This window comes from Melozone crissalis, unplaced genomic scaffold (assembly GCF_028551555.1).
Source record: "Melozone crissalis strain CALT ecotype California unplaced genomic scaffold, PUWL_Pcris_2 ptg000424l_1, whole genome shotgun sequence".
Classification (NCBI taxonomy): domain Eukaryota; kingdom Metazoa; phylum Chordata; class Aves; order Passeriformes; family Passerellidae; genus Melozone; species Melozone crissalis.
Genome location: NW_026536152.1, coordinates 71,985 through 89,077, shown reverse-complemented (window position 1 = coordinate 89,077; position 17,093 = coordinate 71,985). Strand labels below are relative to the sequence as shown.

Here is a 17,093-nt window from a genome sequence, read left to right as displayed (position 1 = left end):
AATCCCCTTTGATTCTTTGATATCCCTTTGATATCAAACCTTTATCCCCTCCCCGATGTGAGGCCACAGCAGGGCTGGCTCGGCCCTGGGAGCACTGGGGAGGTGACAGAGGGACCCTCAACCCACCCAAATGTCCTGGGAATCACCACTGGAAATGTCCAGGGCCCAATTCGCACCTGAGGCCGAGTGGTTGAGGGTTTCAAAGCGAGTGGAGCAGCTGCTGTTTGCACCAGAGGAGGCCCTGAGTGTGCAGGTATTTTATATATATATATTTATATATATATGTGTGTGTATAGATATATTACATAAATATATAGGTATGAAATAATTTAAGAACCATTCGAGACAGCATGCTGTGCTCCGGGGTGGGGCTGGAGGGCAGCGGCCGCCCCTGCTCGCCCTGCCCCACCCCACCAGCTTCGATTCACAAATGGAAACAGAGTCTGGAATTGAATTAAATTAAAAACCGCACACACGCACACGCACACACGACACGGGGCAGAGGCTGGACGAGTCCCTGAAGAGATCGGATCGACTAAAGCCACAGAGCTGGGAGGTCAGGGGATGGAGCCAGCGCGGGGGTGTGGTTTGTGCCGCTGCTGGCCGTGCCCAGCCCTGCGGGGACAGCGGCGACATTGGGGACAGCGGGCGGTGTCACAGCCCCGCGCTGTGGCCGCAGGCTGGTGGCACCCGTGTGTCCTGCTGTGTCCGTCTATCGTGGCCCTGCTGCCTCCATCTCCACCTGCTTTGCTTTGGCTCCGTCCCAGGACTTTTTGCCACCAAGGGGAAAATCCGCTTTTGGCGTTTTCCAAAGGGGAAAATGCCACTTTTTTGCCTGAAAGGGAAACTCCTGCCTGAAAGGGAAACTCCTGCCCCAGTGAACCCCTCTCTTCTCCCTGCTGGAAGTTCTCCCAGAGCCAGCTTTGGTCCAGCTCAATCCTTCCCACCAACTGAAGACCCCTGGAGATGATCTCCTTCTTGGGGACTTCAGCACGACCTTCAAAAAACCACCCGAAAAAAACCACCCAAAACCCTTTAGAAAAAGCCAGAAATCGCTGGTGCCTTCCAAAACTCCTCCTTGCTCCCCACCCCACCCTTCCCAAACATCCCAGAAGGATCCCAGATCCAAGAGGCTGCCGTGGAGGGGCTGCAGCTGAGCCGAGCACGGAGAAGGCTCCGGACCCTCACCCCCTTTGTGTCCCTCTCCTCGTCGGGAAACCAAAACTCCCCGGGGGCTGTGGGATCAGCTGGGGAGCAGCACGTGCTCCAGCAAGTAGCTGATGGAGTCCCAGTGCTTCCAGAGGAAGAAGAGGAAGAGGACGAGCAGGGCGGTGCTGAGGATGCGCATGCGGGTCTTCATGAGCGGCGTGATGAAGTTGGCGATGGTGGAGACGAAGACGAGCAGCACGGCCATCAGGGCCAGGATGACGTTGATGAACTTGCCCAGCAGGGCCCGGGCGTTGGCGTTCTCCACCCCTTCCAGCTGCACCACCTGCTGCTGCTGCTGCTGCAGCTCCAGCTTGGTCACCCGCGTCAGGCACGACTCCACGGCCTCCTGCCAGGGGACAACGGGGACAGAGGCTCCAGGGGTGTCCCTGAGGCCTCCTGCCAGGGGACAACGGGGACAGAGGCTCCAGGGGTGTCCCTGAGGCCTCCTGCCAGGGGACAACGGGGACAGAGGCTCCAGGGGTGTCCCTGAGGCCTCCTGCCAGGGGACAACGGGGACAGAGGCTCCAGGGGTGTCCCTGAGGCCTCCTGCCAGGGGACAACGGGGACAGAGGCTCCAGGGGTGTCCCTGAGGCCTCCTGCCAGGGGACAGCAATGGCAGCAGTTCCAGGGATGTTCCCCCTGAGGCCTCCTGCCAGGGGACAACGGGGACAGAGGCTCCAGGGGTGTCCCTGAGGCCTCCTGCCAGGGGACAGTGGTGGCAGCAGCTCCAGGGGTGTCCCTGCGGCCTCCTGCCAGGGGACAACGGGGACAGAAGCTCCAGGGATGTCCCCCCTGAGGCCTCCTGCCAGGGGACAGCAATGGCAGGGGCTCCAGGCATGTACTGTACTATGTACTATACTGTATACATATTTTCTAAAAAATCATTTTCTTAGGATTTTTCCTCCTGAGAGGCCTCAGGAACAAAATGTAAACATTGGTTATCTGCTGCTGTGGGATGCAACAGGTGCATCTGTGATTGGTCTCATGGGGTTGTTTCTAATTAATGGCCAATCACAGTCAGCTGGCTTGGACTCTCTGAGAATCAGGAGATTTTGTTATTCATTCCTTCTTTTTCCTTTCCTTGCAAGCCTTCTGATGAAATAATTTCTTCTATTTTTTTAGTAAATATTTTATATTATATAAATATATTATCTATAATATATATGAAATATATAATATTTATATATTAGTAGATACATTATTTTAGATATAATATATTAATGTATATTATTGTATATTATTATATATGAATATATATTACATATTATTATATATTATTATATGTAATATGTATTATTACATATTATATGTTACTACAATAAATATTTTAAAAATATTATATAAATATATTTTTAATATAATATATATAATTAAAAAATAAATCAGCCTTCTGAAACATGGAGTCAGATCCTCATCTGTTCCCTCATCCTGGGACCCCTGTGAACACCACCACAGGGGACAGTGGTGGCAGCGGCTCCAGGGATGTCCCCTGAGGGATTTGGGGGTTTTGCTGCTGCTGTTGGGGGGTTTTGTTCTGGTTTCTGCTGGGGGATGGCCCATGTGCGGCTTGTCACAGCCCGTGGTCACACACAGGGGACTCGCTGTTTGGTGCTGTGACAGGACAAGGCGGGATGGAGCGCAGGGACAGAGGAGATTCCTCCCTGTGAAGGTGGGGAGGACGCGGGATGGAATTCCCAGAGAAGCTGTGGCTGCCCCCTCTCTGTGACAGCAGAAGGTGTCCCTGCCCTGCCACGGGTGATTTTTAATGTTCCTTCCAGCCCACGCCAGTCTGGGATTCCCTGTTTTTGGGGACATGGCTTAGCCACCTTCCCCTTGCCGTGACAGCAGCACAGGGAGAGCCTCACCTGGAGGGTGCTGGGGAAGGGATCCCACTGCCCCACCCTCCTTCCCAGCCCAGGCTCTGCCCCTCACCCCTGCCTGGGGGCAGCAGAGGGGGCTGAGCCCTCCCACAGCCCTACCTGGATGTCCCGAGCCCTCTCGTAGGACTGGTAGGCCACCTTCTCCTCCATGCTGGCCAGCTCCTGCTTCAGGTTGGTCATCTCGTTCTGGTGCAGCTCCGTCAGGTCGTTCAGCTGCTCCTCCAGGCGCTCGTACCTGCGCAGGGCAGCGGGGCTGGGACACGTCCCTGAGATGTCCCTGACACTGGGGACACCACCCAGATCCTGCCACCCTCCTCTGGTTGTGGGAAAACATCTCAAGATCATCTGGAAGTGAGGAGGGCTGCAGGTCCCCATGTATCTTGGTTAGAAGGGCAGGTGGTGGTCCCCAAAGAGCCACCACGGGTGACACCTCCCCTGCCTGTATCACTCCTCCTGCAAGCACTGGGTCATGTAGGTGTAATCCCTCTGCAGCTGCGCCTTCAGGTCCTCCATGGAGTCCTCCACCCCATCCCACCCTCCCCTAGTAGTGGGAAAACCTCTCAAGATCATCTGGCAGTGAGGAGAGCTGCAGCTCCCCGTGTCTCTTGGCAGCTTGTGGTCCCCAAAGAGCCACCATGGGTGACACCTCCAGCCCTACCTGTATCGCTCCTCCTGCAAGCACTGGGTCATGTAGGTGTAATCCCTCTGCAGCTGCGCCTTCAGGTCCTCCATGGAGTCCTCCAGGTGCGACTGGCTGTCCTTGATCTCGCGCAGCTCCTCCAGGATGGTGTCGAAGTTGTTGTGGTGGCTGTCCAGCGTGTTGGACTTGGGGCTCCCCAAGCCGCCGGGGCCCGCCCCCGAGTTGCTGCCGCCGGCAGAGCCCGAGGTGGCGCTGGAGCACTCGTCATCGCTGCCGTACTTGGGGCTGGACACCAGCGTGGCGCTGCCGCTCAGCGCGCGCGAGGCCTCCTCGGGGTGCCCGTCGTCCAGCGTGTCCTTGAGGTGCGCGATGTTGTCGGCGCTGCCGAACTTGTTGCGGATCAGGCTGGCGAACTCGCGCGGCTTGGACACCACGGCCGTGTGCGTGGCCTGCGAGAGCCCCGAGAGGCCGCCCTTGACGCCCTCCACCACGCCGCCGCTGAAGCCGCTGATGCTGGAGCGCACGTTGGCGCCCACGTCCTTCAGCCCTTGGTGCATGTCCCGGAAAACATCCTTGGGCTGGCGGCTGGGGCCGTTCTGCTCGATCTCCTTCAGCTTCTTGTGGTAGTGCTCCAGCTTCTTGTGCAGCTGCGCGATGGTCTGCGCCGACTTCTGGTTCTTCTTCTCGAACACCTGCTTGATGCGCGACGCCTGCTGCTTGTCGGCGTTGTTGGCCAGCTTCAGGTACTCGGCCACGTTGTCGTCGCGCGCCTCCTGCTCGATCTTGATCTGCTCCGTGATCTTGAGGATCTTCTGGTGCAGGTGCTCGATGGCGGCTTTGGTGCGCTGAGGGTCGGGGGTGCCATCGGGCACGTCCAGGCACACGGGGCCGTCGGTGTCACCGTGCCCCCCGGCGCCCGCCGGCAGGTTCAGGGTGGTCACGTCGCCCTTGTCCAGCTGGAGGGGGAGAAAAATGAAGGAAATGCTCAGGGGAGGGAGGAGAAACTCCAGAAATGGGAGAGGACGCTTGGGATGCACAGAAGAGGCAAAATAATTAACTGGAGAGGCTGGGGGAGTTTTGGGGTTGGTTGGAGATTTGCCAGCACTGTTAGAATCCCAGGGACACACCAGCTGATCCTCAGGGACACACCAGCTGATCCCAGGAACATTCCAGTTGATCCCAGGAACATCCCAGGTGATTCCAGGAACACCCCAGGTTACCCAAGAACACCCCAGTTGATTCCAGGAACTCCCCAGTTGATCCCAAGGACAACCAGTTGATCCCAGAAACATCCCAGGTGACCCCAGGAACACCCCAGTTGATCCCAGTTAACACCCAAGTTGATCCCAGGCAGGTTCAGGGTGGTCATGTTGCCCTTGTCCAGCTGGAGGGGAAGAAAAAGGAAAAGGAGATGCTCAAGGGAGGGAGGAGAAACTCCAGAAATGGGTTTGGGATGCACGGAAGAGGCAAGATAAAAATTAACTGGAGAGGTTGGGTGAGTTTTGGGGTTGGTTGGAGATTTGCCAGCACTGTTAGAATCCCAGGGACACACCAGGTGATCCCAGGAACACCCCTGTTGATTCCAGGTACACACCAGCTGATGCCAGGGCCACACCAGGTGACCCCAGGGACACCCCACTTGATCCCAAGGACACCCCAGCTGATCCCAGGAACATCCCAGTTGATCCCAGGGACACACCAGTCAAAGACCACAGCAGCCAATTGGGGTTCAGGGCTGGATTTTCCCAGTGGAATTCACAGGGAGCAGCCACTGGCTCTGCCTTTCCACCCTCACCTGGAGCATAGACAGGATTTCTCCAGCCAGGCAGGGAAAAGGAGTGAGGAAAACCAGGATTCGTCCCCAAATCTCTCCCCAGACCAGCCCAGATTGAGCAGCCTGGAGATATTTCAGTCCTGCTTTCACCCCAAAGTTGTCCACCCTCATCCCAGTTTTTGGGAGGCTGGGGACAGCTCCAGCTCCCCGAGCTGCAGGTGCAGGGACTCCTCTGCCTCCCCAAGCTCCCTCACGTGGCAGCGCCAAGCTCCTCCTGCAAACACCAGCTGCCACCGCAGGGAAGTCGGACAAATGCCAAAATTCCGTTTTACAGATGGCAAAACTGGAGCTTTGGGAGAGAGGAAATCGCTCTCCTGAAGCCACATTTGGAGAGCCTGGACTGCAACCCAGGCCCTGCCCCGTGCTCTCCAACCTGGCTGTGCTGCTTGGCCAGTTGGGGGGAAAAAAAAATAAATAAAATAAAACCCTAAATCTTCCCAGTTGCCGGGTTTTATATGCAGATTCTTATGCAAAAACCTCCCTGGTTGTGTAAATGGCTCCTGGCTTCTAATTAAGAGCTGCTTGAAAGTTAAATACTCTTGGCAGACCTGAATAATTTCTCATTTCCATCCCACTTTCCCCGAGTGACCGTTTAATAGGGATAAAGCTGCGGGATCACTGCTTGGGAGTGTGTTATTATCACCAGGAAATGCAGGGGGGAACAGGGAGCAATGTTCTCTCAAGATGCTGCTTGGGAACAATCCCATCTGGAGCAGGGGCTTGGAAAAGCCAGAACCCTCCTGTTATTCTATTCCATCTCCTTTTTTATTTTTTTCCCCCTGTTTTTTTGTGTCCTGCTGGGAGTCTGGGGGTGTTGGGATTTCATCTCAGCTTCACCCCAAAGCTTTTCCTGTCTGCTCACTGCAGCAGGGATGGAGCAAGATGGGAGCAAAAGGCCAACCCCAGCTGGATTTGGCAATTTTCTTTAAAAAATAAAAATAAAAACGAAGTCATAACAAACTTGTGGTTTTCAGACCCCACTCCCAGGCTATTTTTAGGCTGGGCCCTCCACTGAGGGTATTTTTTTACTTTGGTTTCTTATCACCAGGCAGAAATTAGAAACAGCAGGAAACAGACTTTTAGCCCAGATGTGCAATTCTCTGGACAAAAAAGGGAAAAAGTGACCGTGGCAAAGGAAAAAGGCAGCTCTGGAAAATCCCAGAGGGGAAACACCCGCTGGGGAGGGGAGGGGGAAAGTTGCTGAAATTCTGTTTCCAAACAGGGAGCTGCCCTCTGTAAAGCCAATCTTTTGGATTGGGGAAAAAAGGGAGGTTTAGATGGGATTTTTGGCAATTCAGATGGGATTTTTGGAAATTCAGATGGGAATTTTGGAAATTCAGATGGGAATTCAGATGGGAATTCAGATGGGAATTCTGGAAATTCAGATGGGAATTCAGGAAATTCAGATGGGATTTTTGGAAATTCTGACGGGAATTTTGGAAATTCAGACGGGATCTTTGGAAATTTAGATGGGATTTTTGGAAATTCAGATGAGATTTTTGGATATTTACATGGCATTTTTGGAAATTTACATGGGATTTTTGGAAATTCAGACGGGATTTTTGGAAATTCAGATGGGAATTTTGGAATTCCTGCCTGTGAGGGGGGTGAGATGGAATTCCCAGGGAATCTGTGGCTGCCCCAATCCCAAAAAGCGTGCAAGGCTGGGTTGGATGGTGAAAGGAGTCCCTGCCCATGGCAGGGGTGGCACTGGATGGGTTTTATGGCCCCTCCCAACCCAAACCATTCTGGAATTCCATGATTTATCCACGAGATTCCATCTGGGATGGGCAGGGAACAGCTCTGGGGTGAAACCCTGCTCACTGCCACGCTGGGGAAGGCAAATCAGGGCATTGCTCTGAAAACAACCCCCCCAAAACAAGCCAATGTGGATCCCTGGAGCATTAACAGGCCCTGCCTGCTAAATCCCAGCAACTGTGCAGGGGATTTAAGGGGGGGATTAGGAACAGCCACACTTTCCCTACGCGCAGCAAACCCGCTGGCAGGCACAGGATGAAAGGGAATTGATCCTGATGATGGAAACCCTGCTTTGCAGAGCTTGTTTTGCACCAGGCTGGGAGGGCAGAGCAGGGAGGAATGCGGGAGCAGGGCAGGGCAATGGTTCTGAGCAGCAGAGCTGAGCCCAGCAGGGCTGGATGTGCAAAAGGCTCGGGCTGAGCACAAACAGCGCTCACAGTGCGCAGGGCTGGGGTAATGGGGCTGCAGGATGGGGAGAGATGGGCACAGGGACAGCTGGGGATGTCCCCTCAGTGTGGGGATGTCACCCCAGCTCAGGGATGTCACCCCAGCTTGGGGATGTCACCCCAGCTCAGGCATGTTACCCCAGTTTGGGGATGTCACCTCAGATTGGGGATGTTATCCCAGTTTGGGGATGTCACCTCAGGCTCAGGGATGTTACCTCAATTTGGGGATGTCACCTCAGATTCTATTCCATCTCCTTTTTTATTTTTCCCCTGTTTTTTTGTGTCCTGCTGGGAGTCTGGGGGTGTTGGGATTTCATCTCAGCTTCACCCCAAAGCTTTTCCTGTCTGCTCACTGCAGCAGGGACGGAGCAAGATGGGAGCAAAAGGCCAACCCCAGCTGGATTTGGCAATTTTCTTAAAATTGGGGATGTTATCCCAGTTTGGGGATGTCACCCCAGGCTCAGGGATGTTACCCCAATTTGGGGATGTCACCTCAGATTGGGGATGTTATCCCAGTTTGGGGATGTCACCCCAGGCTCAGGGATGTCACTTCAGAGCGGGATGTCACCCCAGCTCGGGGATGTCACCTCAGTTGGAGAATGTCACCCCAACTCAGGGATGCCAGCCCAGTTTGGGGCTGTGTCCCCTAGGTCAGGGCTGTCACTCCAGCTCAGGGATGTCACCCCAGCACAGGGCTGTCCCCCAATTTGGGGATGTCACCCCAGTTTGGGGCTGTCACCACAGCTCAAGGCTGTCCCCCCAGCTAAGGGCTGTCCCCCAGTTTGGGGATGTCACCCCAGCTTGAGGATGTCACCTCAGCTCGGGGATGTCACCCCAGCTTGGGGCTGTGTCCCCTAGGTCAGGGCTGTCACTCCAGCTCAGGCCTGTCCCCTCAGCTCAGGGATTTGTCCCCTAGGTCAGGGATGTCACCCCAGCTCAGGAATGTCACCCAGCTTGAGGCTGTGTCCCCCCAGCTCAGTGCTGTCCCCTCAGCTTGGGGATGTCACCCCAGCTTGAGGCTGTGTCCCCGAGAGGGTCACGGCTGTCCCAGCACATCCATGCCTGGCTTTAACCCCATTCCCAAGGAATTGCACAATTATTGCAAAGTTCAGAGCAGAGCTCTGGAGGTGCTGACACCTCCCCTGAACTGTTCTGGTTTCTGTGCTGGGGATGAGCCCTGGCTGTGTCCACCCCGAGCAAGGACCTTCCCGACAAAGTATCGCTGTGATTCCTGCCTGGAATCCATCCCAGGGACACAACAGCCCTGGGAAGGAACCATGTGCACCTTCCAGCAGGGAAAAACCAGAACAAGTGTTGCCAAATCCAGGGCACACCCGGGGAGCTGCTGCCTGGATCCACCAGCTCCCCTGCACAAGTGTCACCTGCCTCAAGGGACACTTGGTGGCCCTGGAATGCCACCAGGGAGAGGTCAAATGCAGGGGTGTGGTGGATGTGGGGAGGGGGATTTTGGGGCAGTTATTTTGTTTCTCAGAGCAGTTTTCCAGCACAGCATCCCCTGAGCCGTGCGCGGTGTCACTGGGGACACCCTGAGTGTCCTGTCCCCGTCCCCACACGGGACATGGGGACCATGAGCACCTTCCAGCAAGGAAAGGACCTGGAAGGAACCATGTGCACCTTCCAGCAGGAAAAAACCAGAACAAGTGTTGCCAAATCCAGGGCAGATCCAAGGAGCTGCTGCCCTGACCCGACAGCTCCCCCCGCACAAGTGTCACCTGCCTCAAGGGACACTTGGTGGCCCTGGAATGCCACCAGGGAGAGGCCACGGCCAGCACAGAAACGCAGGGGTGTGGTGGATGTGGGGAGGGGGATTTGGGGCAGTTATTTCGTTTCTCAGAGCAGTTTTCCAGCACAGCATCCCCTGAGCTGGTCACTGTCACTGGGGACACCCTGGGTGTCCTGTCCCCGTCCCCACTAGGGTCACTGCCCAGTGTCACTGGGGACACCCCGAGTGTCCTGTCCCTGTCCCCACATGGGCTCCCAGCCCTGTGCCTCCCCGAGCTGAGCTGTTATTCCCACCAGAGCCAGCCCAGGTGTTGAAAATAGCAGCAGGAGCCCTGAGTCACAATCCCCACCCTCCCTCCAGCAGCGCCCGGGGCTGGCACTGCCCTGTGCCCACCCTGTGCCACCCCTGGATGGGCACCACGGGCTGCCAGCAGCTCCCTGCACCCATTCCCCACCAGCCTGACAATAATTTTCCTTACATAATGCAGGGATTAGCGTTCAGCCTTCCAGCTGCAGCAGTTCCCCACCCGGCACTGATGGCGCTGGGGGGGTTTCACTCTCTGCTCTCATTCCCCGAGCAACGGCGGCACCAAAACCCCCGTGGGTCTCTCTGCCCATCGTTTTACCCGAACCCCAAAATGTGCCAGGACCTACCTCCATGGTGGGCAGGGCTGGGCTGCCCCGGGGCTAATTGGCGTGTCCCCGCGGTGTCCCCAAGGCTGGCAGCGCTGCCATGGCAGGATTGCCGGCTGGGGAGGGCAGCAGCGGGGGGCAGCGAGGTTTGGGGAGCAGCGGGGAGGGAGGAGAAACCTCTCGTAGATCCCGTTAGGGCTGGCCCCGCATCCCCGGTGCGCTCCCCGCGGTTCCCGGTGCCGTTCCCGGAGCGCTTCCCGCGTTCCCGGTGCCGTTACCGGTGCCGTTCTCGGTACCGTTCCTGGAGCGCTTCCCGCAGTTCCCGGTGCTATTCCCGGAGCGCTCCCGGTGCCGTTCCCGGAGCGCTCCCCACGGTTCCTGGTGCCGTTCCCGGTACCGTTCCCGGAGCGCTCCTCACGGCTCCCGGTTCCGTTCCCCGAGCACTCCCCGCGCTCCCGGTGCTGTTCCCGGTACCGTTCCCGGAGCTCTCCCCGCGGTTCCCGGTTACGTTCCCCAAGCACTCCCCGCGCTCCCGGTGCTGTTCCCGGTACCGTTCCCGGTACCGTTTCCGGAGCTCTCCCCGCGGTTCCCGGAGCGCTCCCCGCGGTTCCCGGTGCCGCTCCCGGTACCGTTTCCGGAGCTCTCCCCGCGGTTCCCGGAGCGCTCCCCGCGGTTCCCGGTTACGTTCCCCGAGCACTCCCCGCGCTCCCGGGGCTGTTCCCGGTACCGTTCCCGGTACCGTTCCCGGAGCGCTCCCCGCGGTTCCCGGTGCCGCTCCCGGTACCGTTCCCCGAGCGCTCCCCGCGGTTCCCGGCGCACAGGGACGGCGAGGCGCTCGCTCCGCCGGGATTGCCGACTCAGGAAATCTGCCCGAGCTGTTTACAGCGCTCCGCCAGCCCGAGCTCTCGGGGCTGTAATGCCAAACCCCCCCCGGATCCCCGTGCCGGAATATTCACACGCCTCCAGCCCCATACGCTGCCGTGCCCTGACGCAGGAGGTCGGGACGGGCTCCTGGCATCGGCTGTGTCACCGAGAGGGACAGAGGAGCCGGGGAAAGGCGGGGGGAGGCGTCCAGAAAGGAAAAACGCGAGTGGAAACAGTCGGGAAAAAATAATACTGAAATTGAGCAAGGAGCCTGAGTTAAAAACCGGGAATGAGGCACTCGAGCCTGAGTTAAAAACCGGGAATGAGGCACTCGTGCCAGCACCACGAGGTGTCCTAAACCAGGATCTGGGTCTGTCCCTGTCACCCCAGGAGAGTGGGGGTGGCACTGACCCCGTTCTGCCACAGGGAGAACACAACGGCACCAAAATCCTCGTCCCCATCCATCCCCACAGGCACAGGGAAACGCGGATTCCCTGGAAATTCCACCCAGGGAAACGAAGATTCCCTGGAAATTCCACCCAAACCCAGCCGTGCCTACCGTGCCACGCTCAGCCGTGCCAGGGCACGGCCAGCACGGGGCAGAGATCCCTGAGAGTGTCACACGGAGCCGGGAGGTGACACCGCAGAGCTGCCCCAGGGCCAGGAGGTGACACCGTGGGGAGGTGACACCGCAGAGCTGCCCCTGGGGAGGGGAGGTGACACCGAGGGGACGGCACCAGGGAGGGGAGGTGACACTGCAGAGCTGCCCCTGGTGACACAGAGCTGCCCCTGGGGCCGGGAGGTGACACTGCAGAGCTGCCCCTGGGGATGGACGGTGACACCGAGGGGATGCCCCTAGGGAGGGGAGGTGACACCGAGGGGATGGCACCGGGGCTGCTTAGTGACACCACAGACCTACCCCCGGGGGCTGGGAGGTGACACCGTGGGGATGGCACCTGGGCTGGGAGGTGACACTGCAGAGCTGCCCCCAGGAATGGGAGGTGGCACTGTGGGGATGGCACCGGGGCTGGTTGGTGACACCACAGAGATGCGCCCGGGGATGGACGGTGACACCGCAGAGCTGCCCCTAGGCAGGGGAGGTGACACCCGAGGGGATGGCACCGGGGCTGGGAGGTGACACTGCAGAGCTGCTCCCGGTGACACCGCAGAGCTGCCCCGGGGATGGTTGGTGACACCGTGGGGATGGCACCGGGCATGGACAGTGACACCGCAGAGCTGCCCCAGGGACCGGGAGGTGACACCGCAGAGCTGCCCCCAAGGATGGACGGTGACACCGTGGGGATGGCACTGGTATCACCCAGGGTTCCTCTCCTCCCAGGTGGGCTCCTGGCCCATCCCTGGGTGCCAGGGGGGGATGGACGTCCCCCCCAACCCAGGACACTCTCTTGGGCCAGGGACAGGGCACGGAGAGAGGAGTCTGGAGCACAAAATGGCACTTTTGGGTCGTGATCCCATAAAAACGGGCGGCTCACAGCCTGGCCCAGCCCCGTGGGTGCCCCTGGTGCGACCAAGGCTGGTCAGTTCCATCCTGGTTTCTGCCACAGCATCACTTCTGCTTTCAGCCCAGCAGGCAGAGGTCACTCCCCACCACTTCCCGTGGCTCTTGTGCTGTCTCAGCAGGGCACGAGGATCAGCAGCTGCACAGCAGCCGGTGGAAAGCACCTCCCTGCTGGCCAGTTCCCTCCTGAAGCTGCTGGGGCTGGCCCTGGAGCCCTGCTGCTTCCCCAGTGTGGTTTTTGGGGCTGGGAAGTGAGGGGTTCACCCATCTGAGGGGGAACCACGGTGTGCCCACAGCCCCTGCCAGCTCACAGACCCTGTTCCTGGAAAGGTGGAGCAGCAGGAATATGGGGAGGACTTGATAAAGGTTGGGATGTTTGGAGTTTGGTGTGAGGACTTGATAAAGGTTGGGATGTTTGGAGTTGGGGTTTGGAGTGAGGACTTGATAAAGGTTGGGATGTTTGGAGTTTGGGTTTGGAGTGAGGACTTGATAAAGGTTGGGATGTTTGGAGTTTGGGTTTGGAGTGAGGACTTGATAAAGGTTGGGATGTTTGGAGTTTGGAGTCTGGGTTTGGAGTGCGGACTTGGTAGAGGTTGGGATGTTCAGGAAGAGCCAGCACGGGCAGGCTGCTGCAAGGAGCCCTGGAGAGCATTTCTGGGACTTACTGAGGTCCTCAGGTGCTGGATTGCCAGGAGAACATCTGCTCCCAGCTGCCCAGCACGAGGGAAAGGGAAACAAATCACTGCAAACAACAAAGAACCTCACTGCTGAACGGCCCAGGGTCAACAAATCGTTGTAAAAAACAAAATGATAGATGCTGAAGGGCCCAGGGTTAACAAATCATTGCAAACAATAAAATTGCAGCTGCTGAACCATCCAGGGTTAACAAATCACTGCAAAAGTCAAAATTGCAGCTGCTGAAGGGCCCAGGGTTAACAAATCACTGCAAAAAACAAAACTGCAGCTGCTGAAGGGCACAGGGTTAACAAATCATTGTAAAAAACAAAATTGCAGCTGCTGAAGGGCCCAGGGTTAACAAATCATTGCAAAGCCACCCTGCAGAGGATTTAGGGGCAGTGTCCTTTGCCAGGGCAGGGTTTGGGAGGGCAGAGCTGGATCCTCTCCCTTCCCATGGCCGAGGAGCCTGAGGGGCAGAGGAGGCTCCAAGGAGGAGCAGCACAGGCTGGGGGGGAGCAGGAACAGGCTGGGGTGCAATCCCAAACCTCCAAGAGTGCCAGGAGAACAAACAGCACCGCCAAGCATTTCCCAAAGGGAGCAAACCAAAAAACAAACAAATAAACAAACCAACAAATAAACAGCCACCACTGCTGCCCATCCCCATCACAGCTGGGACACTGCCACCATCCCACAGGGCTCAGGCCACTTGAGAAAAGCTGTTTTACAGATGGAAAGATTCCGGGATTCTTCCTTGGGTCTCCGTGCCCGTCCATGCCATGCAGAACCTGGCATTTCCTAATTGCACAGCACATCCTCCGAGCTGGGCCTGTCCCTTCTGTCCCAGGTTTGTAGGGACAGCTCTGACGGACAATTCAGTGAGCCCTGGGCTTGTAGGGACACTCTGAAGGGACAATTTGGTGAGCAGCCCCCATGGGTGCCCTGGGCTCAGATCCCAATCCTCCAAGAGTGCCAGGAGAACAAACAGCACTGCCAAGCATTTCCCAAAGGGAACAAACCAAAAAACAAACAAATAAACAAACAGCCACCACTGCTGCCCGTCCCCATCACAGCTGGGACACTGCCACCATCCCACAGGGCTCAGGCCACTTGAGAAAAGCTGTTTTACAGATGGAAAGATCCCGGGATTCTTCCTTGGGAAGCTCCTGGGTCTCCGTGCCCATCCACACCACGCAGAACTTGGCATTTCCTAATTGCACACCAAATTCTCCAAGCTGGGCTTGTTCCTTCTGTCCCTTGTGCCCTGGGCTTGTAGGGACAGCTCTGAAGGGACAGCTCTGAAGGGACAATTCAGTGCTGAAGCCATTCAAGGCCCTGCCCACGCTTGGAGAATATTTGGAAAAATTCCTGCTGTTGTTTTCCCTGGAGGGAGTGACCCTGACACAGCATTAACCCAGCCAGCAGGGTTTGTGCAGCCAGGGGGGATTTTTGGGAGCTTTGTATGGAGAATTTGAGGGGGAAAGCATGGAAAGGCCAAGCCACAGGGTTTGTGCAGCCAGGGGGTATTTTTTGGGATCTTCTGCATAAAGAATTTGAGTGAGAAGCAGAGAGAGACCATTCCAACAGGGTTTGTGCAGCCAGGGGGGATTTTTGGAAGCTTTGTACAGAGGATTTGAGGGGGAAAGCATGGAAAGGCCGAGCCACAGGGTTTGTGCAGCCAGGGGGGGATTTTTGGAGCTTCTAGATGGAGGATTTGAGGGGGAAACACAGAGAGGCTGAGCCACAGGGTTTGTGCAGCCAGGAGGGATTTTTGGAGCTTCTGCACAGAGGATTTGAGGGGGAAACACGGAGAGACCGAGCCACAGGGCTTGTACAGCCAGGGGGGAATTTTTGGGAGCTTCTGCACTGAGAATGAGAGCGAGAAGCAGAAAGAGACCAAACCACAACCCCAAGCCAGGTGGGGAGCCACAAACAGGACCCTGGAGCCCAATCCTGCTGCCAGCCCAGAGCAGCAGGGGTGAGCTGGAGAGATCACAAACCCTGCACCCCAAAGCGTGCCCTGCACCCCAAATCCTGCCCTGCACCACCCCCAAATCCCCCGGGATCCTGCCGGGAGCGGGAGCTGCTGGTGGGCTGCAATCAACAGCCATATGTCAGCCAGGCTGAGGAGGAACACGATGTCTCCTTCACGAGGGGTGAATCAGTAGCAGAGTCTGGTATTCTTCTCCTCCTGAATTAATTAAGCAGCAATCTCGGGTGTCTTTGTCTTTCCAGCTATTATCTGCTCGCTCCGAAGCGCTCATCCCAACGGGAGTGCGGGAAGGAGCTCCCAGCATCCAGCCCTGCCTCAGACTCATCCCCTCATTCCCCTGCCACACGTGGAGAGCTGGAGGTGGGGAGTGGGAGCTCACCTGGAGCTCCAGTTCCTGGTCAGGAACACAAAAAACACCCCAAAATCCCTGGGAATTGGGAGGTCTCTGCATCTCAGTGCTCCCCGCCTTGCCTCAGACTCATCCCCTCATTCTCCTGCCACACGTGGGGAGGGGGAGGTGGGAGTGGGAGCTCACCTGGAGCTCCAATTCCTGGTCAGGAACCCAAAAACCCCCCAAAATCCCCAAAACTTCCCAAAACCCCTGGCATTTTTGGGGTCTCTGCACCCCAGTGCTCCCAGCCCTGCCTCAGACTCATCCCCTCATTCCCCTGCCACACGTGGAGAGCTGGAGGTGGGGAGTGGGAGCTCACCTGGAGCTCCAATTCCTGGTCAGGAGCCCAAAAATCCCCAAAACCTCTGGCATTTGTAGGGTCTCTGCACCCTGGTGCTCCCAGCCTTGCCTCAGACTCATCCTCTGCCACACGTGGGGAGGGGGAGGTGGGAGTGGGAGCTCACCTGGAGCTCCAATTCCTGGTCAGGAACACAAAAACCCCCCAAAATCCCTGGTAATTGGGAGATTTCTGCACCCCAGTGCTCCCAGCACAAGCCTTGCCTCAGACTCATCCCCCTGCCACACGTGGGGAGCTGGAGGTGGGGAGTGGGAGCTCACCTGGAGCTCCAATTCCTCCAATTCCAAAAAACATCCAAAAATCCCCAAAATCGCTGATAATGGGGGGTCTCCACACCCCAGCGCTCCAAGCCTTGCCTCACAGACTCATCCTCCTGCCACACATGGGGAGCTGGAGGTGGGAGTGGGAGCTCACCTGGACTCTCACACCTCCAATTCCTGGTCAGGAACCCAAAACCCCCCCAAAAATCCCCAAAACCTCTGGTATTTGTAGGCTCCCAGACCCAGCCTTGCCTCACAGACTCATCCTCTTTCCACACATGGGGAGATGGAGGTAGGGAGTGGGAGCTCACCTGGACTCTCACACCTCCCATTCCTGGTCAGGACCCCAAAAACCTCCCAAAAATCCCCAGAATCTGTCGTATTTGTAGGGTCTCTGCACCCTTGTGATCCAGGTGCCAAAGGGATGTCCCAGGGTTGGGGGCTGCAGACCAGGTAACCGGAGCTGTAGGAAGGAGAAACCACATCCTCCTACAGGAACCAAAGGCAGCTGAGCTGGGCAGGGGACACGAACCTTCCCTAAAATCCCTGGGCACAGGGAACATGAACCCTCCCTGACATCCCTGGAGAGGGGACAGGAACCTTCCCTGCCATCCCTGGGCACAGGGGACACGAACCTTCCCTGGGCAGGGGACATGAACCATCGCTGCCATCCCTGAGCCACCCCATGGCCTCCTGGCCACCCCAAACCCCTCTGTCCCCACGGGGCACGGCCACTCCGGGCTGTGTGCTTGGGAACTCAGGGTTTCTCCCTGCTCCCTGTATTTCTCCCTGCTCCCTGTAATCCCTCTGGCCCCGATATAGCCGCTGACCCGGGGGGAAGCTAAATTTAGCGGGATGAATCCTGCCCTGTGTCCCGAGGGCTGCTGCCC

General features: G+C 57.3%; 1 protein-coding gene across 2 annotated transcripts in view; it reads right to left on the bottom strand.

Moving 5' to 3' along the window:
• Positions 1–254: 254 nt before the first annotated feature.
• TMCC2 (transmembrane and coiled-coil domain family 2) overlaps positions 255–17,093 on the bottom strand; it is a 37,313-nt gene continuing 20,474 nt past the window's right edge. For both annotated transcript variants that reach the window (XM_054294967.1, XM_054294966.1), the window contains 3 exons: positions 3,748–4,685; positions 3,189–3,324; positions 255–1,555 (listed from right to left, as the gene is read on the bottom strand). In XM_054294967.1, the coding sequence (XP_054150942.1) occupies positions 1,244–1,555; positions 3,189–3,324; positions 3,748–4,685 (1,386 nt within the window). In that variant the 3' untranslated portion in view covers positions 255–1,243. The remainder of the gene's footprint in view (positions 1,556–3,188; positions 3,325–3,747; positions 4,686–17,093) is intronic.